Below are 26,587 nucleotides of genomic sequence, written 5' to 3' on the forward strand. Positions count from 1 at the left end.
TTTCTTTGTCCCGCCCCGGGCTCGCTCCTAATGGTCAATAGCTGATCGACACCTGTCACTAACGTAGACGTGATTGGTCCGCTGTGCTGTCGGTCATGATTTGTGCTGCTTGTCGTTAACTGGGATGACGTATGCGGCCCCATGCCTCAGCAGGTAGTACAGAGCTTCAGGTTAATTAACAGCAGCAGCAAAGCCCAACAGGCAAACTGTGGTATCGCAAATATTTCACTGTTACACGTGTCACTGCAGTTTAAAAGTACAGATGCAGTGATATACCAAAGTATGGATTTAAAACTTAGCCCATTGTTCTGTTTGGTTCTGACCCTGGGCCCAGTTTAATAACAGAACAAAAATACAATTATCTGTGTTTTATCAGCTTAAATTACTTTATGACTTTTCCTTAAATTCATAAGAATTGCTTTTAAACATGATTTTGAACTGATCTTTTTAGGTTTTATTCAATTTATTTTCTCAGTGCATATTAATTACTGTGCCAGAATTAGCCAGGAGGCTAGTTTTCATCCGTAATTCTTGGACAGGTTTGAAGATGGAAGCCTAAAATCAAGAAACAAGTTTAAAACAATAATCATGATGTAAGGCATATTAATTACAATTAAAAAAAACCTGACAGACATAAACAGAACACAGACAATGCCAAACATTTGCTGGTTCCACCTCCTTAAATGTAAGGATGTCATGCTTTTCTTTGACATACATGATAGTAAAAAGATAATCTATGGGTTTTGGACTATTGGTCGGACAAAAGAGGACATTAAATGTCACCTTTGACTCTGGGAAATTCAAAACAGGCATTTTTCACAATTATCTGACATTTTATAAACAGATAATTGAGAAAATGATCCTAACCCTAACCCTAGTCTCTAATGAACATAATTGTTGGCTGCAGCCCTAAAAACATGAAATATTTCTTTATTTGGTGTAGTAAAAATGTTTTGTGGTCATTTGCATATTTTATCTACTTCATCAAATGTGCAAAAGTTTATGACAAAGGGCATATTTACATTGGTCTATGGGAAGCCAAACAATGAGGAATTAAAGCCAATGTGCCCCCCCCCCCCCCCTTCTTCTCCTTACATCTTCTCTTAAGGATGATTCCAATCCCAGTTATTTTATACTGACGTTCCTGAAAGAAAACATTCTCTGCCAATACACAATAATGATTTTACATTTTATATTAATGATTTAAAGTTGCAATAATGTTTGTTCAATTATTTGTCAAAACTTTATTGAGACGATGGAATTTACAACAAAGATACAGAGAAAACAGGATTTAAAACTGTCCAATGCAGACTTCATTTTCAATGCAACATCTATGCATGACTTTACAAGAAATGATAAGAAGCTAATATTAGAATCTAAGATGCTGATTTAAATGCATGAGATTTAAACATGTGACATATTTTTTTTATCTAGATATGCATTTAATTGATAAAGAGTAATTAATACATAGCCTACACAATAATTGTATACATTATTGGACAGTTTTTTAGTATTTCCCACAATTGAACATTTGGCAGAATGGGAATGTCCCTGCAACAGCTTGCAGCCTTTAATAAGTTGGTGTGTAAACTGGTTTTTCATGTTGTTGTGCTCAGGGAGGAACTTTTTTGTTGTTGTTATCATATCAGACATGGATAACACAGACCAGCGGCTATCTTGTGTTTGATAAAAGACCACATTATAGTAGTTCAACTCTTGTTTTACTCTGTCTCTTATCAGGCAATCCACTAATTTCCCATAAAATGACAGCTGGTTTGGTCTCAATGTTATTAAAGTTTGAGCAGGAAGGAAAGACATTATACCATATCTCCTCAGCCCTATAAAGAGGTCTAATTAAATACAAGCATCAACATTCTGGCAGAGTTTATCAACATTAATTGGCCGAGTTAATTATCGCAGCACAGTCAGCGAGAAAACAAATATCAAGCTTGAAAAGGTTGCATACCCCTGACCTTATGTGTTGAACGGAGATGCTAATGTACGTCCATAATTCCTTTTTGGTTCTATATCTCTGCAGCTTCATATGTTGAAGTCTCCAGAATCTTTTTTTTAACGCATTAGGGAGTTCCTGTTCCGGTAAGGTCTGCGGCAGCCAAGCATTTGATGTAAAACAGTTTGAGAAAGGCCTGGATCAGAAACAACATGGCCAAATATGATACCACAGAAATAAAGTCAGTTTAGTATTGTGTTATTGATAGCATTTCACTTTAATCAAATCATTTGGTAAATCATACTAATCTGGTAATAACTTGAATTCAATAAGCTTTTATCAAAGCAAACCTTTTGACATTACTACGGCTCAGTTCTGTTCAAGCTTTCCAGCAACTCATGATAGCGAGAGTGAGGCAACATGCTCCATACCAGGCTCCTGAAACTGAAGCTAGATGGATTTCAGCTTGATCATTAATTTTATTATTTACACCTGCACTTTTGCTACTGTGACATGTCAAAATGTCTTCTGTGAAAAAGACCTATCTTTTGTTATAAGACACAAATAGCACACAGTAGTCCAGCTGTCTTTATAAATTATTTATTCCTCAACAGAATTGCAATCAGTCTCTTCATAAATCATTAGCTGAAGCACACACACAGCAGTGACAGCAAGGCTGTGGTCGAATAGTCTGTTTTGCTTAGGAAGGTTCCCAACTGAGTAAAAAAAAAGAAAGAGAGACCTTGAAGTGGCAGCCATGATAAGAGCTGGTCGAATTCTCTGAATGCTAAGGAAAGGTGCTTCAATGCTTCCTCTCTTATCTCCTTCAGCATAGAGCACACTGGACCATCCTTTACCAAAGGAAAGGAGGTAATGCCGTTCCACATTTAACACGGCAGACCCACGTCAATAACATCCGCCGTGGCATAATTACGTATCCTAATGTTAGTGCAGTCGGATTCTCTTTGCACCACGGTTGTCTTTTCCTAAGTCCTTATGAATTCTCCTTCTCATCTTTCCTTCACCTCATGACGTTTTCCATCAAGGTCAAGTAAAAGTGGTTAAGAAAAGATGTAGGACGGCTTTTTTTGTTTTGTAATTTACTATTCGACCGCAGCCTAAGACCTGACAGTGTCACCAACCAGCAAAGATAAAACAGCCATGAGTCATTTACATTTATATTTACCATGATGTGTTTAGGTTGCTCCAATTCTGTGCATGGATTATAAATATATCATCTTACAGGTAACACGGTTAAGCGTTTTACCTTTGACCTATGTTCAACAGTCAGCAGAGACTCTTACACATTCATTCACATATACAAATCACCTTTTCAATACATCATGCAGCTTGTACAACTTATAAATCAGTCATTTTAAAATGGCATCGCTTAAGCCAGGACCGTTAATATTGGCATCCATGTTGTCGTGTCGCACTCTTCTTTTCGAGCTCCAGCGCAGGGTTGTTGGTGAAGGTCACCTGTCACCCGCCCTCAGGCCTCTGGGCTCCTGAAGGACCTTGTGATCAGATGTTCTTGCAGCAGGCCTTCTTCTCTTCTGTGTTTTCTGCTCCAGAGCTGTTCAGGGACACTGCACTGATGGAGCCCCGAACCACTTCCTTACTGCTCACCTTCCTGTGAATCTCTGCCACAGAAAATGTATATGTTTTACACATTTACTTTGTGCTAGAATAGAAAGATGCTGCAGTGTTCCCAGGCTTTGAGAGGAAACAGTACTATAGTGCTATAACAAGCCAGACTTCCATGGTGCACAAAAGTTGATAAGAAAAAGAAAAAAAAAGATATTCAGAGGTGTTTCCTCTTGAAGTAATCAATAGGCTGCCACAGAACTACCAAGGGTCAATTTAATCTTGATCTTTTCCAGCCCTAGACTTTACAAACCGCCATGAGCTGAGGAGATGGAGGTCTGCATGTAAGGTCAAATTTAGGGTCACGCCTTATTCCAGCATGTTTATGGGAAAATGTGTATCCAGTCTATCATTTATATGTCTTAGGTGGTGAGAAAACAGGCAGAGAAAGACCTTCAAGGGAGCAGAACATGCTTCTATTTGTATTTCTGTAGGTTCGGACAAGAGCAAAACATTTGTTTAACAGATTGGAACCCAGTTAAATACATTAAAGGGAATTACCTGCCAGGACATTGTTGAATGCTGCCTCCACGTTAGTTGACTCCAAAGCAGACGTCTCCAGAAACAAAAGACCATTCTTTTCTGGATAATACACATAAGTTATGTTAGTTACTTTATACATGTTATTTATTAAATTCACATTTGTTGTCATTTGCTTGCTATTGTCACTTTAAAGCTGCATTCCCCAAAATCACAAAATGTCACTGTTGATCTTCTCATACTGTATAGTCCTCAAAGAAATGGGTTTTGGGGAGCAGCACTTGGCTTCTTCTCCTTCTCTCCAATTAGAATCAACAAATAGGTTGTCCCGTTTGGTGAGGAGACTTATTTACATTCTCTACAATAAATTCAGTTTCCATAAACTAATTATGAACAATGAACATACGCATCAGAGATATTACTTGTTGACGTACCTGCATAGTCTTTGGCCTCCTCGTTGGGCACTGATCTCTCTGACTCCAGGTCTGTCTTGTTGCCCACCAGCATGACCACAATGTGGGGGTCAGCGTGGTCGTATAGCTCCTTCAGCCAGCGCTCCACGCTCTCATAGGTGAGGTGTTTGGTGATGTCATAGACCAGCAGGGCCCCTACAGCACCTCTGTAATACCTGTTCAGGAGATAGACTTTACAATTAGTCCTTATGGAACATTTAGGCATCTTTTCTCTCTGTAATGCTACGTTTAGAGACGGTGTGGCTGTCTGTATAGGTAAATGAAGGTAAGTAAAAACACTTTAATGAAGCTAAACATTAACAATCTACATTTGATCAACTGTTCATTTAAAATATTGATTATGGCACCTTTAAGCGTGGTCCCATCTTCACTTAGAATAGGCAGTTTCTCTTGCTGTCAACTGAAAAAGAGACTAATGTCTGACGATTGTTCTGAACCAATCAATACTTCCTTCACAATTACATCTCTGCTCCCTTCTTCCAGCATTATAATTAATTCCACTTTAATAGGTTTTAGCTGCTTGTTACAGCACAAATGAGAAATTCCATGGGAGTGAGAATTTGCGTACTGGAATAAGTCGGCAAGTAATTATCCAAAAAGCCAAGCCGTCAGAGAAGAGCTAATCCAGCGGCGTAGCATATCCTCAAATTTTATTTGGAAACATGGAAAAATCGGACATGGTTCTATTGTCTTAAAACCAGTTTCCACACTGTTAATCCTTCTAGTTAAAAAAAAAAAGAATGAATCAGGAGCACCCTCTCATAGAGCAGAGACCCGCAGAGGGCTGAGTGTTCAAACAAAAGGATTCTTCTCTAACCAGTTACATTTCAGAACCCAATTGTGTCAGTTGGGATCTGACAGGAGACGAGAACGTGCTCAGGTTGTTTTTCAGGTACTGCAGGAGGAAACTGAAGACATGCGCCTGTCCTTGCGTGTATGTTGGCTGATAACAGCACCACCTTAAGATGCCAACATACAGGTTGCACAACAACTATGGAGCAAGAAAGCAAGTGTGAAATGTTGATTTAAATAGAAAACAACTGCCTTTAATTTCAGTCCGCCTGCTTGAAAAGAAGTGCAACTTTCAAAACTTGCTACCACAACGAGCATCCATGTTACTTCAGTACTAATTCAGAACACGTAAGGCTAATGCACACCTTGTTACTAAAAGTTGCATTAAGCAGTTTATGAACAACCCTTTTATTAGTCACAAGGGAATAATGCAATGTGAACTATCATCATCTCCACTAATTGAGACTTTTAGGCTTAGTTACTCCCTGTTTCATTAGCCCAGTGAAAACCAGGCCGTTGTGCAGACAAACATTTGCCAATAATGGCTGCACCTGTAACGAGGCTAGCTGTTTCCCCCTGTTTCCAGTCTTTACGCTAGCTGGCTGTAGCTTCATATTGAGTGTACAGACCTGAGAGCTGTATCAATTTTCTCGTCTACCTCTCAGCAGCAAATAATTAATGGCATTTGTACTGATGTTCAACAATGATGACATTAGAATTGTGTATCTATACAGTGTGTGTGTGTGTGTGTGTGTGTGTGTGTGTGTGTGTGTGTGTGTGTGTGTGTGTGTGTGTGTGTGTGTGTGTGTGTGTGTGTGTGTGTGTAAGAATGCATTCACATGTATATACTAATGGATCTATGAAAGCTGTGATGAGTCTTTACACTCACGCAGAAGTGATGGCCCGGTATCGCTCCAGCCCAGCCGTGTCCCAGATTTGGGCCTTGATGGTGTAGCCGCTGAGCTGCACCGTCCGTGTGCTGAACTCCACCCCGATGGTCGTTCGACTGTCATGGTTGAACTCGTTTTTGGTGAAGCGGGACAGCAGATTGCTCTTTCCCACACCAGATTCTCCTATTAGAACCACTGCGGAGGACACAAAACACAGTAAATGCAAGTATCTTTATTGCAGTTTCTTGGGTGGGGTCGTTGCAAAACTAAAGGAGACTAGATTCATTCACAGAGCCTAATATGAGCCAATACTGCATCCTTTACAGCCCTTCTTAATGGAAGCCTATAGTATAGGCGTGTCTTTCTTGGTTGTACCATACATCCTCATTATTAGATGTCTAAGACTGTGGGTGATTACACCATGTCCTATTATAAAAACAGCACCACACCCTTGTAGTAAATGAGCTAATTGTTTTAACTCAAGCTTGCGGTGCAAATAATGCAGGGAGAGGACATGTTGAGTAAAATACTGGGGAACAATGTGGGATGTTGGCCTGTAACAGAATACAACAGATTATTGATCGGTAAGGAGATAACCGAGGATCATGTGGGGCTGTAGGCTATCCCAGCATGCACTGGTGAGATGCCAATTCTAAAATACGCTGATTTTTTTATTGTATTTTTTTATTTACACAGCGAAGAGGAAAGATGCCAAGTAAAGGAAGTAAAGTGCAAGCAGGATTGAAACCTTCACTAGCTAGGGGAGAGATGTGGATTTTGAAATCGATATTTTGAAGATTTTCTTATAGTTTCTTTCACCCGGGATATCTACATTTGCCAGTAATTTCCCTTAAATTGGCTTAGACCATTGTTTTCATTTACCGTTGAAGCTGTGCAGCACAGATCAGTCATGCCTCACTCGTGGTAGGAGTTATTGATGTTTTAGAAACCTATTTTAGCAAAACATTTGTCAACTTTCCTAGAGGGGAAGGACACACTTCCCCCTCTGGAAAACTGAAAACCTTGAGGTAAAAAAAAAAAACCCATCTCTCACAAGTAAACCTTTGTTCAGGGAAATAAAACCGTCTCTAAGAGGGGAAGGTGATTCCCAATCAGGTGGAACAAGTTAAGCTGCCACTGCCTATTATCTTGGTCAGTAGAACCTACCTACTGGGTAAACAGGACGAGAAATAACCCAGACACCCCCTCTGTACATTTAAGTGACTAAGGTTTGGGTTTCAGTTGTTAGTGGCTGACTCAGAAAGAAAAAAGGCTTGGCTTAATTGGCACAGAATGAGAAAATATGACCACACTGTGAAAACACAGTGCTGGGTTCTCTGCACATCTGAACAACACACAGTCACAGCTTATTGCTGAGGCGTGTGAGTTTGTGAACACTGAGATAATAATCCAACTTCTTTTGACATCTCCAAAGCCATTAGAAGTGGAATTAAGGTGTGATGGGTGTTAAAAGAATACATGGACATTTTGTAAAATATGCTTTATTCGCTTTCTTGCTGAGAGTTAAAGGAGAAGATTGATAGCACTCTCAAAATGTTTAAACATGCAGCTTAGCATAAAGACTGGAAGCAGGACAACACTATATAGATCTAGACATCCTAGAGAAGTAATGCACATTGGATTGGACGGGAGATCTGAACACTGGCGACTGAGAACAATTTTACAACAGCATCCATCATAATGTTTAGGAGCTTTCAATCATATCACATGATCTTCATCAGCAGAAGGCGTTTGCCCGGTCATAGAGCCCATTTTATCCATCTGCTGATGAAGATCATGTGATGGGATTTAAAGGGCCAGAACAGTTACTAAATTAACCTTGTTGTGAGACTGTTTTCTTAACTGTTTTTCTTTTCCAAGGTCGAGAATGAACATTGAACCACAACATTTAAGAAATCAAACTTGTTCGCTCTTCACCAGTCACAGAACAACATATAAAAATGTTTTTTCCTGAACACCTCTTTACTCCCAGAAAGCACAAATGACTTTGTCCCAGTTCTGTATTTGCAGTATGTTTAACCTGAAGTCTAAAGTCACGGCAAAGAATGCTTTACAAGTTGTTCTACTTTAGCTCGTAGATAATTGTTCACTCTGCAGCCAGATCGCTGCACTACTTCTCTTTCAGAGGGTGAGGTGAGCGGGCCTGCTCCCCCCTCTTCTCCTCCACTACTCAGTAACTTCTTATGCAAACAATACCCACCCCTGGTTTCTATGGTGACACGGGACAAGAGGCCTTCAAGCCTGGTTTGTTGATTCTGAGGAAGCTGGGGAAAAACTTGATGAGATGCAGTGAGGATTAAATTCTCCTTTTGTTTGTTTTTGTGACCTTCAGGACTGGAAATGTAACCGTAGTGCCCTGGAATCCTGGAGGAAACTTGCTAATTCAGGCGTATATTAAACAGCAATGTTCTGACATGTTACATAGTCCTTCATGTTTAATGGTCAACATTAAAACTAATTAGAGTTGTTTTAAATTTGCTTTATTGTACATGAGCATGTGTTCATTTTATTTTAGTTAAGTTTAAATACCTGGTTACTTAATTTATTAGGTAGAAAGGCAAAATGAAACATCCCTTGCTAAGAAACTCACTACTGCAGCGTTCCCATCTACTATGACACTGTCACTGTACTTATATTTACTGTTTCACACCTGTTTACATCTCTGTATTACTTCTGATTACACATATATATTTACATCATATCTGTTTACATTACAGTTTATTTATTTTGCAATTACTGTGTATACCAAAAATACATATTATTTTATATAATGCATGTTAAATTGTAATGTTTTAACTTCCGCTTATTATGTCTTAGATTATCATTTTTTTAAATGTATTTTGCGTTTTCTTTAATACATATTGTTGGAGGTCTAAAATATTCAAACTCTAGACAATTGGATTTCACTGGTTAGTTTCTCTGAGCTATCTGTGCTCATACCTTCGAGATACTATATCATGCACTGCAATAGTGAGTGAGTTTATTCAGAGATAACAATCAGTTTGTGTACGTTCACCGTTCACCGGCTGGAGGTGGGATACCTCCTCTCTTACTACTCCCGAGGTTTCTTCCTTTCAATTGAATATTTTGTGATAGAAGTATCATATTTACTGTACAGAGAAAAGAGAATATTTTCATCCCACTTTTAGAAAGACAGCGAAGAGGCTTATTTCCCAAAATGTCAAAAATGTTGTTGCTAACCGAATTGTCTATATTGTCTCTATAGTAGAGGATGTTGTAGCTGTACTGACTGCAATGCCCCTCCCTCTCTTTAAAAGATCATTTCTGATAGTTGACAGTTTAGAGAAAGACAGGAAATGTGGAGGGAAGGAGAGAGACAAGGGGGGGCGTGTTATGAAATGGACGATGTCATCATCAGCCTTAACCGTTAGACTCTTGACCCCGAAGCCCTTCATGATTGTAAATGAATATAATTGACTTGACCGTCTTTAATTTTGCAGTGGAACTCGTTAACACAGTACATGATGCCATGTGATGTTTTGGCCACAGTTACTTCAGACTTAACATTCACCTGCAGTGCCTTCTATCAACATGCCAGCTTTTACCCAAATGTCAAATCACCTGAACCAAATCACCTCTCTGAATGATTTTCACTTCTCTCTGACATCTGCTAAGAGCCATCTGGTACCTTTAACAAGCTGCATATAAGACATAATTACAATGCCATGTAGGTTGAGTGCAGAATGAATAGAGTGAGTGGCAGCAGCTGCTACTTTTCAAAGAACAGAGCATAATTCAAGTCCAACACTTTTACAGACTGGATGTGTCATATTTTACTGTATGACTGATGCACTTTGTCTTTTGGCACTGAAACGGGGCTTTAAATCAGACTCTGTGTTACGACGTTGTTCTGCGTGTAATGCTGCAGACAAACAGGAATTAAAGTACACATCCTGGTTTCAACGATAACCTGCGTACGATGCATGCTTACTGCTTACTCACCATGGGAAAATGTGCTGACCTTGCAATGTGATCGTAGTATAACTCAATTTTGTAGGATTTACACTCACCTGAAGAGACTTGCAAAACACCCACATACAATATTTACCTAAACAGCTGACTGAACTACTAACAGACACATAAGTTCAGGCTCACAGTTGTCTAAGCTGTGTGTTACCATGTGTTGTTTTATTACATTAAGATCTGTATTACTAGGAATCTATTGCATTCTGTTGCTACACAGCACATATTCCTCTTCCCAGAAATAGCCAAGTTAATGATAAACAAGGAAGTATCATTTAAAGCACAAAGGGACATCACAGAATATAACACCTTTCAAATACTTTACGAATATATCTGGGGATCAAATCAAGCAAGCAGGAGAACATGCACTCACCCTTAAAGACAAAGTTGTAGGCCTCATCTGACCCCATATTCTGTCCATTCAGTGTTGCCGCCCCTCAGTTTACTGCCTCTCCAGCTCTCACAGACTTATGCAGGATGTAAGACGACACTGACTCACTCACAGCCTGCCACTCAGATCCTCAGGCTTCAGGAAATAAAAATGGCTGCAAAAATGTTTTGACACTTGAATGCCAGTCGCCAGTGTTCTGCCCTTCGCTACCTTTCCCTATCTGAGTTCATATACAGCTGGCTTGTATGAACAGGACATGCTGAGTGTATCCAGGTTGCTCTGCTGCAGCAGGCGGGGCTAGTGTCAGGGAGTGGTGGGGCAACAGCTGCGGGGGTGTGTCTTAATGCAGGGCAGGTTGGACAGGTGGGGCGACCAGCAGGTACAGCTGAGAGGGACTGTGAAGCGCCTCCTGCTGGACCGACCAAATGACTGCATGCAGGAAGCAGGAAGCAAATCTTATTGCTTCATCACTACAAGGAAAAAAAACACCCTAAAATAATAAAATTGTACCGCAAAAATATAAATGACAAAACGGCACCTTTGACAATGTCCACACATGTGGGATATTATTGACGCTTCTGTCTCCCTCTGCCAAGAAACACCAATTAATTGTTCTTCATAGGTGTCATAATCCTTTAATTAATCCAGGTCTGTTGTTCTGCTCATAAGAAAAGTCACTGGGGGCAAAATGACAAGAGAACAGGGGCCAGTTAATAAACAATAATATTTATCAGATACAATTAATAAACATTAAGTCTTATTTAATTTAACATTAAATTCTTTATTTTCAAATTAACTGATTTATTGACTTACTTTATCAATTTGGCACAAGGATTGATACTCGGCCTCTAGATACATCAGATATTTTACTGTATTTAATAGTTGCAACTGCATTTTAGTTGTAAATGCTTTGGTTTGAAAGAGTTTAAACATTGAAAAAAAACTGGAACCGATTTCGTCAATAACTAAAATGTTGGAATGATTCATAAACATTAACCATTAACACAAACTGCTCCTACAAGGGACAGAAGGACGAGCATATTTGAGATCTTTTAGTGTGAAACACACATTTATGGGATCAGAATTATCCTCATCTCTGTGTAACTATTACTTGGCTTAGCCCGGTAATGTGTCAGGGGGGGGAGTCCAGCGAATTAAAAATATATTTTTTTGATAAACAAGCTCTATTGGTCTATTTTAATGTTTTTTATTTAATGCACCTTATTTATATTAAAAGTCCAAAAAAAGTTCCCTTTGCCAATCAATTTATTTCCTTTCTTGTGAAATCAAAACATTATCAGCGGCCCACCCAGCACCCAATCTGGCCGACGAGTTGTAAATTAAAGATCACTGGTCCTGTACATGTAACATGATATTTGGATTTATTTAATTAGCCATCTTTCATGGTTCCTCCAATTTCCCTTTGCCAAAGAGGTCAAGGTCACTCGAACTGTAGGGAGTCTTAACTTTCGTGTTCTGGGCCATAAAAGCCCTATAACAACATATTAATCCTTAATTAATCCTTTTTAGCCCTGTAATGGTTTGTAATGGTTAGCTCGTCGGCAGTGCATAAGACTGCTGACATGTTGAAAGGGAAAACTCCTCAATTCAAATTGTATCAAAAAATACTGAAACTACGACTAATTTCAAATCCTAATCGTAAGAATCCTGGTAAACATGATGTTTTACCTTTGAACTAATCTATAATATACTCACACACTTCAGAGCATAAACAAAAAAAATTAAAAAGTGACTAATAATCAAAAAAATGTTTATTTGACGGCTTTGAAATAAAACATAGCAAATAAACTGAACTGCATTTTATCAGATAGACATTCTTATGAAATTTTCCACAAACCATTTTACTCCCTGACAGGATTGAAAATGTTCAATCTACTGCTTAACTGTGACCGGCATGCCTGAGGTAAGACTGCAAATGAATAAAACAACCGTGGGAACAGTTGATGAATCATTTCAGCAGCTGTACACTCGGACTTCATATTAAAAAATAATTTGGACTTTCAGAACAGGTCATTAGATTAACACAAGAGTCCAAAGGGAGGGCAAATAGGTACAAACCCCTTACAAGTTATTAGTTTCAATACCATGATTATAAATACACTGACCCCCACACACTCACTCACTCATAGATATATGTATGTTCACAGAATGTTACAGTAGTCCATGAAGTGCCTGGATCATGTGCTTTTCCCCCACCAGGCAGACAGAAGCGACAGGCAGAGCTTCAGCCACATCTCCACTATGATGCTGCCACTTGTGTTAATGGTTCCTCCAGGTACTGCACCAGGGCTTCTGCCTAGAAACACAACATACACAGAACAATGTTAACAAAGACTGCATTCAGAGTGACGAGTAAAACATATCCAAACAGTATGTGAAAGATATATGAACAATAAGCGAAACATTTCCAAACAATATGTAAAAAAAATGTCCGAAAAATCTGTAAAATGTCCAAAAACATTCATATAACATGTCGGAAAAATATGTGACAAAAGGACGGTATAGAGCTGCAGCAGGAACTATTTTGTTTCTCAAGGCATCGTTTAAGAAACCTTTCATGCAAAAATACCAAATATTTGTTACGTTTTTGCTTTTCTAATGTGAGAATTTGAAATCTGATTACATCATCTTGGGCTCTAAAAAGTTAAGGGAATTTTTACATTTATATGATGCTTTATAAACCAAAAGATTAATCACTTAAGGAAATAATCGCCAGATTTATTGATAATGAAAACAATCGTTCGTCGCAGCACTAGTACAGTAAACTGTTTCACGTTTTCACTATATTGCTCAATGCAGTTGCTCGACTAAAATATTCTGTCTCTGATAAAAATGTATTGAAAGACACAAATTACAAAGGAAACTAATTTTAGTGTTTACCTACTAATAGATGTATTAAGAGTAAGCATGTGTAGGTAAATAAATCAAGACATTCTGCCAAAGTTGAGAGTAAAATAGCTGCAAGTTAAATTCTGAAGATTTCCAAGTTTGAAATCTGCTCAAAAATCAATGCAGTGGAAATAAAACCAAACCTGCTTCTATTTTAAATGATGGAGACAATCCCCATCATTTAAAATAGAATTGGTAACATCGATCATATGTTGGAGGTTTGAGGCAAACTTCCACGTGTTCCCAGCACGTCTTTGTCCAAACTGTTCACTTGTGGCTACATCTGGTTATTTCTCACTCCTCTTACTAAAAACTGATCTGCTGTCAGCAATTGTTAACAATCGAACAAGCAGATAAGATAAAACTTTATTTATCCTGTGCAGGAATGCATTACAAAAGTGGCACCTTTATTTACTTCTTGTTGACTATAACATGGGGAAAGATGGGGACCTCCAACAATATTGGTTGTAGGGGGAACCAAAGTCTGACGTCAGCATCGACTGCTAAAAACTCTCACCTTGGCTTTAAGCATTCCAAAGCCCACGGTCTCTTTGGCGTACATACACAGTAGTAGGTTGGCTACACGAGTGATGGCCACTCTTCCCTCCTGAAAGAGAAAACAAGATAAAGTTTAAAAGAGCTTCATTTCAAACTGTCCATATCACACATTGTCATCATATATCGGAGAATAACATCTTACCATACAATCCATGAGTATGAATTTAAGTTTGTCTTCGTTAAAGGCTTGGTGGCCGTTCTTGTCGTAGGCCGCCCAGATGTTGCTGGCGATGGCGGCTGTCACCCGTGCATCAGTGTCCCCGTACCCAGAGTAAGCCAGAAGTGAACCTTCATTATTCAGTAAGCTGGTGAAAATGTAAAGTTGGAAGTTTCAGTATCCAGCAGATGAACATGTGAAATGGTTTCACTATAGTGTAGTGTAGTCAGTGTATGGATTTGACTCAAGCTTTCTCCATCAAACTACCAAACAAACATTTTTTGACGATAACTATGAAACTGTCTGTTATGAAATACGATGCAGTTTATCCAAGGTGCTTGCAAGTTTGATAAAACTAGATTTAAGACTTTTAAAGAACATTTTGAATGCCAATTTGAATTAACAATATGACCATATTTATATCAAAAGAGAACTACAAATAAAAGCCTATTGAAATGCAGGAAAAGATTAAATTGATAAAATTACCTAAATGTAAATTAGAGAATTGAGACATTATTATTTCAGGTCATAGATCACAGAAGAATGATCAGTAAATATGTTAATAATAAAATACTTTCAATATTTTAAGCACAAATGATAAAATAATTGGCAGATCAATTGACAATACGCTACATAGTTAGTTACAGCCCTAAATGTTAGAGCATGTAAGACGTATTACTTGCGAACAACATGTAAAGTGTACACAGTGTTACTAAAATATCATATATAGCCTATATCAATATAGCATTGGTTGACTGCTTAATAGTTCTCTACTTGTTATCTGGGTATTATCTGTTTATAAGATATTATTTAACGTTAGCAGACTCTTTGTATTTTGCCAAAAAAAACCAGGTTATTAATTAATAACGTTCAAAAACCATATTACCTCCTGTAATAAGTAGCATGTCGCTAGCATGCTACTAGCTAGCTAACTGTACTCACAGTGTGCTTTGGACTCCGTTTGTGTTCGCTTGACTGAGAACCTGCGTTAATGCCTTTGGTCGTAACATAGCTAGTAACTCACTAACATATATTAATGCAACAACAAAAAACAACCTATACTTTGAAATGACTAAACGGCTGCCTTTCAACTGTCAAAAACTACTCAAAACACAAAGTCAAGTCAGCTGACTCTGAGTCTGTTTTTTCCCTTTTCCGGATGTCTTCTCAATGCATTGTGGGAAATGTAGGCAATGTATTTATTACTTGTTTATATATGACACATCAAACAATGTAATACCTTTATACACACATCTCAGTATAGGCTACAGTAGCATATATTTATTCAATACCTCATACCGGTACATATCACAGTATATATATTGTCAATCTGTGAATATATACATACTGCATTTAAGCACAACCTGTTTAAGATGCAGTTTACTGTATATATTTTACTGTTACTCACCAGGCTACCAAAGTATTATATTGTATTCCTTTATTTTTGTTAAACTATTTTATCTCTTGATATTTCAGATTGTAATAACATTTTCCCCCACTTGACTTTTCTTTATATATATATATATATATATATATATATATATATATATATATATATACATATATATATATTTATATATACATATATATATTTATATATATATATATACATATACATATACTTATATATACATATATATACATATACATATATTTATATACGTATATATATATACATATATATATATATATATATACATATACATATATATATATACATATACATATACATATATACGTATATATATATACATATATATATATATATATACATATACATATATATATATACATATACATATATATATATATATATATATATATATACATATACATATATTTATATATACATATATTTATATATGTATATATATATACATATATATATATTTATATATATATATATATACATATATTTATATATATAATATTATATATATAATATATGTATATATATATATAATATATGTATAGTTTATATATATATATATATATATATATATATATACATATACATGTATATATATATATACATATACATGTATATATTATATATATACATATACATATATTTATATATATACATATATATAATATACATACATATATTTATATATACATATATTTATATATATATAAACATATACATATATATATATATATATACACATATGTCAATAAGAGCACATAGGGAAGGAGCCTGAGAGCAACTGCTTCACTGTAATTGTTATACGACAATAAAATAACCTTAACCCTTTTCACACAATTATCTGATGTCAGTAGCAACTAGTTTGAAGTTTCAGACTTCATGAGCAACATTCATAAGGTTATTAAAGTTTTGTTAATATTTCTAGTATAAACTATCCAATCTCAGATTACATTAAAGACTGTAAGAAGAAAAAACACATTAAAAAGGAGCAATTACAACAAATAGATCATTTTACTTTTAATAATAAGAATTGTGTACTTAAATTTGATAAAGGCACAATACAGACTTTTATGGTTATTGGAATAATATTTCTGGTATTGCTACGTAATTCAATTATTTCTCCACCCCTGCATATGACTGTACAGATGACTGTTAGTGACAAACACATGTAGATTTATTTGATTTCTTAGGAGGCGGAATATACTTGTAAGACCTTTCAGATATCACTGTACCCAGTCAACAATTTGTCATAGGCTAGTCAAAAACACACTGACTTTCAGTGAGGAGGTTAAAGTCAACATAAAACAGCTGTCACATTGCCAAAGAAAATCATTCACACATAGTTAGAATAGACAAGACACATTGCAGATCATTTATTGGATTGATTTTGTTTTGGCTACTTGTCTGTCCATAGTGAGACAAACAATAGATTTCACAGATCATTATGCAATATACTGCAGAAAACAACATTATCTTCAGGCACTATACTGCGTGTGAGGAAATTCAGTGTTATTGTGAAAAGGTTTGAAGGTTTAGGCTTTCTGTAAATCTTTTTAAAAACTATTCCCCATCTATTGAGAAGGGCAGCAACTAACGATTATTTACATTATCGATTAATCTGCCGATTACTTAGATTAATGGATTAATCATTTGGTCTACAAAAAGTCAGAAAATAGTGAAATGTCCAGTTACTCAAAGTAAAAGTTAATTTCTTTCATCTCCATATTTGAGACCGAAACAAACATTTTCTGACATTTTTGCAAGACAAATTTCTTTAGCAATAAATCGATTACCAAAATAGTACATTTTTCTGTCAATCGACTAATTGTTTTTGCTCTACTACTTATGTAATCCATAACCACAATTAATCACAGTATCCTTCATCAGGGCACTGAAATGTCAGAGACACCATTTCATAGCTTAGAACAAAAACAAAAAAATCAAACTCGGAGCAAGTTTATTTAGTGTTACACTGTTAGTCGACAGGAAATCAATTTGAACCAAACCTGTTTGCTAAGAAAGTAAATTCCAATGACACGGTTGATACTAGAGGTGGTTGTCGCGGTTTATGTCATTTTTAAGGCGATATTGTGATTCTGGGACTTCAATTGTAGAACAATTTATGCATTAAAACAATTAAATGGAAACTGCTGTTTTGGCTAATTCTGCAAAGGAAAACCTGACAAATGTACTCGAGGAAAATCCTAGAAATCCAATCAGTCTGGCTTTACTATTGGCAATACAACCAGAGATAATAAAGGGATGTCTACATCATCACATAGCAACATCTCTACCAGTTAAAATGTCTCCATCCTCTTCCAGTGTTTAATGTCACCTTGTTCCCCCTGCCCCTCATCCCCATCCCCATCCCCCCCACACACACACACACACACACACACACACACACACACACACACACACACACACACACTTGGTCCTCCTACAATCTGAAAACTTTAACTTTCTCCTCCTCCTAGAATATTTAGGCAGCAGTTGTAACGATACAAACAAACAAGACTCAGCAGTGAGAACCATTTTGTGGGGGAAATACAAAGTGTCGAGAACCTGTCAGGCTAAATTAACACTTAAATGAAAAGATACTTAAATAAATACCAGGCAAAAGGATGAGGGGGGGGGGGGGGAAACATGTAAAAACAAGCTGAGAGCACAGAAGACCTTCATCCAAACTACTTCAACAACATCCTGATTCAAATCTCTTTGTATAACCACCTAAATACAATCTGATAAAATTAAATAATGTAAAAATAAGTAACTATTAAATGTTTATTCCTGGGTAACCTCATGCAGACATCCATGAATGAGCACTTGTCATGTCAGAAATCATCTCCGGCAGCACCGGCTGGAGTAACTCATTGGTCGCGGCAGTGATAGTCATGGCGTCATTTCACAGTAGCAGTGCTGCCACGGCATTTAGCATATTAGCAATTCTGTTAGAAACCAACAACATCCTTCCCCAACCTCTCCCACTATGATTTACCACTGCGCCTATCTAGGTGTCAGGTCAGACTTGCATTTGATGTAGGACTGTATTCATATATTCACCATAAATCTACCACGCCAGCCCTCCACCCACTCTACCAGTCGTCCACCCTCAACCGCAGAATGAACAGAGAGTTAGGCCAGCAGTCTCTCGATAGCGGCGTTGACATCCCCTCCTGTGGCGATGAGTGCCTGCAGGTTGGCTTGGCGGTCGATGAAGCCCATGGTGTTGAGCTGGTCGAGCTGCTGCTGGAAACGAACCTCGGGGGTCTGAAGCTGCGAGGAAGCAGACGACGCACGAGGTTACTCACTCATGGGAGGTAAAAACTTTCTCCCGACACTTCATCTGCTTTCAGTTATTACACTTCAGCTGACACTTTGAACCCTCTACCTTTTATGTCTTCACTGTTGAACGAAAATAATAAATGTTAAATCAAATATAACTCCCACAGCGTTCACTCTTCTTACACAATACGGTCGGCTTTCAGTGCTTACACTTGAATTGACATTCATTTATTCAACTGACACTTCGAGTGCTTGACCTCAACTGAACCTTCACATCCATTCAGCACGTTTCCCACTTAAACTGACTTTATTTCTGCTCAGTACTTAATTCAGTGCTGAAACATTTTCCTTTTAATTGGCAATTCAACTTCTTTTAGTAACTGGATTTCAACTACCACTTCAACCTTTTTGTACTTTAGCAGAAGGCACACATACATTATCTGAAGAGAATGTAGCCTTTTCTAATTCAACTATTTAAATGACATTAATATTATACAGAACAGTGAGCATTAAAAGCCACATTCATATGTATTGCCAACCAAATGTACAGGTAGGAATATCTGTTGGTCTGAAAAACACTAAGAATCCTAACAAGTTGTTAAAGGAACATTATGCAACTTTTTTTTTTATTATCTCAAAATAATTTTTAACGCGACACTGACTTGTAATAAGGAGAATGGTGTCAGTCCCACTCTGACTGTTCTTGTTAACAAAGTTGTCAACTCATTATTTTGTGAAGCATTCAGAATGTAACGCAATCATAAGAAATGCATGTGTATTGTTACAGCTGTCCATATTTAGGATAGTTGTGTATAAGTAAAGTGCAATCTGAAACTCTAGGGGTGCTAATTAGCAAAAAATACCAATTAATTATGTAAAAAACAAATTCAGGCCATTAGATGAAACATACTGATGGTCCGCCGCCTGTAAACATCTGTAACATCTGCTGCATGAGCTGTTGCTGAGAGGGACTGGTGGCTGAGGAGGGACTGGATGCTGTTGCCATGGTAGGAGGCAGAGGGATCTCTGGCAGGATGCTGCCCCCTCCGGCTGGAGGAACCGCGAGACCTCCAGGAGACAATCTAGAGGGAAAGAAATGTTAAAAATCCAGAAAACTGGCAATTCCTGTGACTTCAAATGACCACTACAAATGATTACCAACTATTTAAAAAAAATAGGGACATTGTATATGATCTTGCAGTGCAGTTGTAACAAACTGAATACCCCTCCGCAATTGTACACTAATGAAAACATACTTAGGATTATTATATGCAATTTCTGCTAATATCTCCCCCTAACTACTACACACTGGCCCTGTAAACAGTAGTCATACATTAAAAATTTAATGATTTATTCTAACCTTTTGGGATCTTCTGATTTTCATGATTTAAATGACAGAAGGAATTTGATTCATTCCGAGTTGACTGCCAGATTTTGAGAATTCTACAGGGCTAAAGTATTCGGTTTAGAGAGCCGGTACCTGGACATGAATCCCGGGGCTTCTGCCTGTAAGGTCTGCAGGCCCTGTTGGATCTGTATGAGGGCCTGCATGGCTCTGGGGTTGGTCATCATAGACAGCGTGTCGGGACTCTGCATCTGCTCAATGACAAACATGACATAAGTCAACTCCAAACCAAACAGAGTCCTGAGAGATGAGACCGTTTTATATCTTGAGCACATTGCATTCATTTTCCATACAGCATTAAAAACCCTGGGGATGCGCTCAGGGTTACTAAGCACCCGGTCCTGCTTATGCATCATCTCTTGCATCATTTTTGGATTCCTTACCAACTCTGTGGTCCGTCAAGGGACGAGAGGATTCAAATGACAAAGACATGCATGCAAACAGCAGGAGAAGACTAAATAAAACCAATATTTTGTATCCTTATGTTGGTAAATGAAAATAGACAACTGCAATGTCAGGACATTCAGATCAGCATCAAGGAGTGAGTGACAGTAAGAGAATAACTGATGTAAAGAATATAGCTGCAAACTCAGACGGGTAGAAAAGGTGACAGTACTTCGACAAGCCAACGCTCTGTAATTCAGTTAAACAGCAACCGGAAACAGTTACAGAAAAACATGTGGTCTAGCTCGGTCTAGATTTAAAAAACGTTGGTTCTATGAATCAGGATGGGGCTATAGTTTTCATTCAAAGAGGGGAATTTACAGTTTTTATTTTATTACTTCACGGTGAGAGAAAAGAGCAAACCATCAAGCTGGAACACCTGTATCACGACACAGACTCTAGGTGGGGTTCTGCACAATCTCGGAACCCATCGGCTATCGGTCTGATCACTATAAGCCTCTGGGGGCAGGAGCCACTATTTTGGGAAATCTAGTGTAAGCAGCGGATATCCGGGCCAAGACTTCCTTTTCCGTGCGCTGCTCATTTGTTATAGTCCGACTAGCAGCTTGAGACGCGAGAATGGAGTTGGAGTTGAGAGAGGATGTCTAAGACCGGATCGTTCCACAAGTAGCCAGTTTACAAGCTAATAAAAGCAAAATCATTGTCAAACGATCGCGTTTGGGTTCCAAGATTGCATTTCGGCCAAAGTGTCCCGCCTCTTTTGCTCTCCACACAAAACCAACCTGCCTTGAACCAAAGCCTGTTTAAACGCGATTGGTCAAAACTACTCGGACTACAAACGGAAACCAGAACACTAGAATATGTTTACAGAGATTAGGTTCTGCCGAACTACTGTCACTTTTAACACAAGACGTTCATTTGATGAGTGGACATTTATCAGCGCTCTCTCTTTGTTATCGTGAGTCACTCTGCACTGACCCGTCTCATGAGCTCGGGGTTGTTGAACATGCTGGAGACGTCCGGGTTCTGTTCCACGAGCTGCTGCATCTGAGGATTGCCTGCTAACATTTGTCTCATCAGGTCTGGGTTGGACATCATGTTCTGGACCATCGGGTTTCCCATCATCTGCGACAGCATCTGTGGATTGGACATCAGCTGACTCTGCACCTGCTGCTGCATCTCCATGAAGCTGGATGAACCCATGCCCAGACCCAACAAGCCGGACAGGTCACCGAGTCCACCTGAGGAGGAGGAGTAAAGCAGGAGGTAAGATCCTTGCAAGAGAATTCTGCATTCATGTTCATTCATATACATAATGAGATTAACTTCACTCATCAAATTCTGTGTCGACCAATACTGAACCTCTATAAAACACTGCATACATGTTTAGTGCATTATGGTTATACTATGTAACGTGTCTGATGATTTATAAGCTTCTAAAGGCTCATTGTGAAAGACAAACTCCCTCAGGGTTCCTTATGGTTTCCATTCATACCATTAACAATTACTTATAGGAAAGTAGGGGAGACTGGGGGGAAAAAAGACCAATGAGAGGCATATGGATTCACATTTTTAACTACAGCATAATCTATGCGATAAGATCACAAGACAAAAACTCACTGCGGTGCCAAAAGCAAGCAAGTTATTTAAAAAATGTACTAAAATGTTTACCCATTGCATTAGCAGGTTGTGTTGGCGTCTGAGACATGCCACCTCCTGCTCTGTCTGCTACAGTGGCGTTGGTGCTGCTTCTATTATTTTGAGGTGTTGCAGAACTGGAACTTGTCTGAGATGTACCGTCACCTGTCGATCTTAGGAGAGAAAGCAACCATTGAATAAAAACTCTTACCAGGCTTGAGCTTTGCCTCTAAGCCTGCACACACATCTCATGAATTGTACTTACTTTGGGGCAGTCTTGATGACAAGATGAACAGTCAACCCGTCTTTGATACCGTGCTGGCTTAAAGTATCACCATCCTTCAGAATCTTTCCAGCAAATATCAACACCAGATGGTCCTGCTGGGCTTCAAACTTCTTGGACACCTCCTGTTTAAACTGGACAAATGAGACAAAAGAAAATTAGCAAGTGCCTGTGGATCCCCAAAAGAGATTTCTGGTCAGAATCTAGTTCTAAAACTTTGATTATTTTATTTTATATTGTGCTCAAATGGCGCTTTCTCCTGAATAAAGTTGTATTTCACGAAAATGACATACAGACAACCTGGAGTCAGGTAGTATTCTTACACTGGAAGTTGGTGACCGCTTGGTTTCTTGATCTCCAAGCCCTTTGTTTTGAAAGGTGCTGTATAAATAAATATTATTATTATTTACCTGTAATTTTTTTTGTATTTCTCTGACAGTTGCTACACAGATAAAATACATTTTCGAAAGAATAGTAAACTTTTTTTTTTTTTTTTTGCTCCAGTACCCCCCAGACAGGTTAATCGGGTTAAAGCAGAATAGTTGGATTGTTGGAGCATAAAATAGTCATAGAAAAGTATCAAAGAGTGGGGTGATCATTATCAGTACTTATCAGTGTTTAATAGTGTTGGTGAACAGCACCCCACCCCGCAACCTGTCACTCAGATAATGTAAGATAACGTGAAGCCGTTATCGCTTTATGCCAAACATGAACAAACACTCATTTCACTGCCGTTGGAATGATGTAACGGTTATTTGACGTCAGTGTCAAAACTAGCCAAATAACGTTAACGTTAGCTCTTATATGCTAATCATACGCACGTCTACCGTGGTAGGAAATACTAGATTTAAACGTTGATTTCGTACCGGTCAAACATTATATTATTGTGGGCAGACAGTAGCCCTCTGTGACACCACGAACATACTTTTTTTTTGATAATTAGCTGATGTACAGTTGAAAAATATATACGTTTTTGACCTTTCCCCTAATGTTTGTGAGGAAACGCTTCATGACGTTAGCATGATTTCCGCTGCCGGGTGTTGACAATGATTAGTTACCGCACCTGGGACACAGAAGAATCCTCCGAAATCGAAATTTCCTCTTTTCCATTGGGGGTTTTGACAGTTATCATCATCATAGATCCTCCGGGAGAAACATCTTTATCCATGTTGGCATCCTCCGTACGATCCGCGTTATTCTCCGCCATCTTTACTACTGCTTCTTCTTCTTCTTCTGCGTTACTTCCGGCAGAGTTTAATCTGCCACCCATCGGTCATTACAATAGTAAACAGTTTTACATTTTGGCACACATTCCTGATTCATGGAGAACATTAATTATTATTTTCTTTACTTGTATACATATTCAGATCCTTTACTTAAGTAAAATGACTATTACCACAAAATAATCGGTCACAAGGCAAGGGACGTTTATTTAAGAGAAATACATTTGCATAAAACTTTTTCTTACTTACAGAAGTTAAACTGTTGAGAATAAAAAGAGTAGCCTAGAAAATGTAGCAAAAAATTATAATAATTAAAAAAGACATAGATAAAAAGGCTAAATAAAAGTGCAGTCATGAACATAATTGTCTGATTTTAAAAGGCAAGTAAAAGTTGTGCATTTAAAATGTTACTTTTGTAAAATTATGTAGTATAATGAGGAACTTGTACTTCAATTATTAAAAGTAAAAGTACTAAGTAAGAAAAATGGCCTGTGTGACTGTGATTTAAACGATTATCAAAATGCTTGCCAATTAATTTTCTTTAAATTGACTAATTAATTAAATGACTAATCATTTCAACTGCAGGCCTACTTCTAGGCCTATATGCTGTCTAACTTAATGTACAACAAAACATTATATTTTATAAGCTCTTCATATGTTTTGTATGCAAAAGTTTATAGTAACTTTAGTTTGTAAAGTAATTTAGGCTGTCAGATAAATTTAGTGAAATAAAAAGTACAACATGTTCCTCTGTGATGTAGTGGAGGAGAAGTATACAGTAAAGTAGGCATGAAATTAAAATATTCAACTAAAGTACAAGTACCTCGAACTTGTAGCCTACTTAAGTACAGTACAGTACCATCACTGCTAGCTGACATACATTAGATATATTGAGCATATTCCATAGCAATTCCTCAGTTCTGCCTTGTTTCATGTGGTGATAAGCTTTTTTTTGTTTGTTATTGCTGGCAGACGTTCAACAATGTCACCAATTATGTGCTCAAGATGATAGCTTAGTCATTGTGTTTCTGTTGCACTGGTGTGGCTGCTTGCATTCGAGATAATTCCTGTCTAAAATCTAATCTAATCTGATCTAATTCCTTTTTTTAGGGACCCGCCTTCTCAAAACACCTTAGAAACAAACACCACCACAATTTGTACAAACATGTTCGATTGTCCTGACATCAAGAACAATCAGTCTGAATCACAAATCTGATATATGGGGTCCACACCTACAATTTTACAGATAACCAAGCAATATAAATTATGGATTGTTGTTGAGCCTTCCACATTCTGACCATTGGAGTAGTGTGCTGTGAATTCCTCCTGGCTGTAAGGTATAGTACACAACTTTATTAATTTGACCTGGTACTGTCATTTAAAACATTAGTAATATATCAATGCATGTTTTAATTCAAAATAACTGATTTTGATTGGATAAATGCATCATTTAAATTTTACAAATTATTTGCTAGATTGCTCCTCTTTCTGCAAGAATGACGGCTGGTAGAAAGTGTCTGCTTTTCCCCTTCATGATACTGTCTGTCACGTGAGTATAATATGAATGTTTTGCAAGTAAAATACAAGAATAGAGAAATAGTTTTTACACTGCAACTTGTGTAGGAGTTATTGTAAAATCACTAACTCTTGTTCTAAATCATCAGTGTTTTCTGCCATGGAAAAGACCAGTTCTTCAATGACGATAAAAACCTCATACTCCCGGGGGCATACAATATTCCATGGATGGCGGGCATTGAGAATTTTCGCACCCTCTCTCTCCTCACCTTCCCCGGTGCTCACGACAGCATGGCCCTGTACGGAGGTCCAGAGGCTGAATGCCAGGCGTTGTCCCTGAAGGATCAGCTCAGGGCCGGCATTCGTTTCCTGGATCTCAAAGTATTTGGACTGGGTGACACCCTCTATGTCATGCATGGTGTAATGTACCAGCACAGCACTCTCAAGGATGTCTTCGACACTGTCCGAGCCTTCCTGTCTGAGTTTAAGACTGAGACTGTGCTCATTAGAGTCCAACCAGAGTCTTTTGAGAAGAACACTGTCAATGAAATGGTGCGAAGTCTGATTGGCAACGACGAACATGTCTGGGTGAACTCCGCCATGCCAAATATGGGTCAGGTCAGGGGGAAAATTGTGTTTTTGCAGAAGAGCACCTTCACACTGGGAATTCCCCTCATAAACACAGACGGGAAGGTTAACAACAAGGTTAGCAATGTTAAAGATAAAGACAACAAAATAATGAAGCAGCTGAACCAAGCCACTGAAGCTTGCGGGGGAGATAATGCTGTTTTGACTTACAGTAGCGGCACTGGCTTTGGTACTTTCTGGGGAATGTTTCTGACTCCAAAGAGAGTGGCTGAAAAGGTAAACCCATGGCTCAATCAATACCTGAGACAGTTTTATCCTAATCAGCCCAGACCATGCTTTGGCATCATTGCCATGGACTTCCCTGGCATTGACCTCATTCAAACTGTTATCAATTTAAACTTTTGGTAATCATGTACAATGTACCCAGTCTTGTGTTTGAGAGGGTTTGAATCAGATGGATCACTGAAATCTTTCTTGTATCTTACTCATCACTGTACACATTCTGATGGAGCCGAAATATCTAAAAATACAAACTGTGACTGTGCTTGTCTTTCTCAGTTAC

The 26,587-nt window shown here is 37.9% G+C and overlaps 4 protein-coding genes across 4 annotated transcripts; 1 reads left to right on the forward strand and 3 right to left on the reverse strand.

The window, feature by feature from the left end:
• Window positions 1–2,535: 2,535 nt before the first annotated feature.
• Window positions 2,536–11,107, reverse strand: rab25b (RAB25, member RAS oncogene family b). Its single transcript, XM_029451052.1, has 5 exons — window positions 10,612–11,107; window positions 6,233–6,428; window positions 4,513–4,706; window positions 4,100–4,180; window positions 2,536–3,594 (listed from the first exon to the last, which is right to left on the reverse strand). Exons 1-5 carry the CDS (start codon window positions 10,646–10,648, stop codon window positions 3,476–3,478), a joined length of 627 nt encoding a protein of 208 aa, XP_029306912.1. The 5' UTR covers window positions 10,649–11,107; the 3' UTR covers window positions 2,536–3,475.
• Window positions 11,108–12,383: 1,276 nt separating this feature from the next.
• On the reverse strand, window positions 12,384–15,421 carry lamtor2 (late endosomal/lysosomal adaptor, MAPK and MTOR activator 2). The gene is made up of 4 exons (XM_029451053.1): window positions 15,197–15,421; window positions 14,240–14,402; window positions 14,057–14,146; window positions 12,384–12,946 (listed from the first exon to the last, which is right to left on the reverse strand). The coding sequence occupies exons 1-4, from the start codon at window positions 15,262–15,264 to the stop codon at window positions 12,890–12,892; spliced, it is 378 nt and encodes a 125-aa protein (XP_029306913.1). The 5' UTR covers window positions 15,265–15,421; the 3' UTR covers window positions 12,384–12,889.
• A 3,032-nt stretch (window positions 15,422–18,453) lies between these two features.
• On the reverse strand, window positions 18,454–23,953 carry ubqln4 (ubiquilin 4). The gene is made up of 7 exons (XM_029451049.1): window positions 23,763–23,953; window positions 22,682–22,833; window positions 22,450–22,589; window positions 21,757–22,019; window positions 20,449–20,564; window positions 19,879–20,050; window positions 18,454–18,959 (listed from the first exon to the last, which is right to left on the reverse strand). The coding sequence occupies exons 1-7, from the start codon at window positions 23,904–23,906 to the stop codon at window positions 18,819–18,821; spliced, it is 1,128 nt and encodes a 375-aa protein (XP_029306909.1). The 5' UTR covers window positions 23,907–23,953; the 3' UTR covers window positions 18,454–18,818.
• A 945-nt stretch (window positions 23,954–24,898) lies between these two features.
• Window positions 24,899–26,587, forward strand: LOC115020949 (1-phosphatidylinositol phosphodiesterase-like). Its single transcript, XM_029451050.1, has 3 exons — window positions 24,899–25,259; window positions 25,398–25,471; window positions 25,587–26,587. Exons 2-3 carry the CDS (start codon window positions 25,419–25,421, stop codon window positions 26,431–26,433), a joined length of 900 nt encoding a protein of 299 aa, XP_029306910.1. The 5' UTR covers window positions 24,899–25,259; window positions 25,398–25,418; the 3' UTR covers window positions 26,434–26,587.

This window comes from Cottoperca gobio, chromosome 16, assembly GCF_900634415.1.
Source record: "Cottoperca gobio chromosome 16, fCotGob3.1, whole genome shotgun sequence".
In the NCBI taxonomy this organism is placed as follows: Eukaryota; Metazoa; Chordata; class Actinopteri; order Perciformes; family Bovichtidae; genus Cottoperca; species Cottoperca gobio.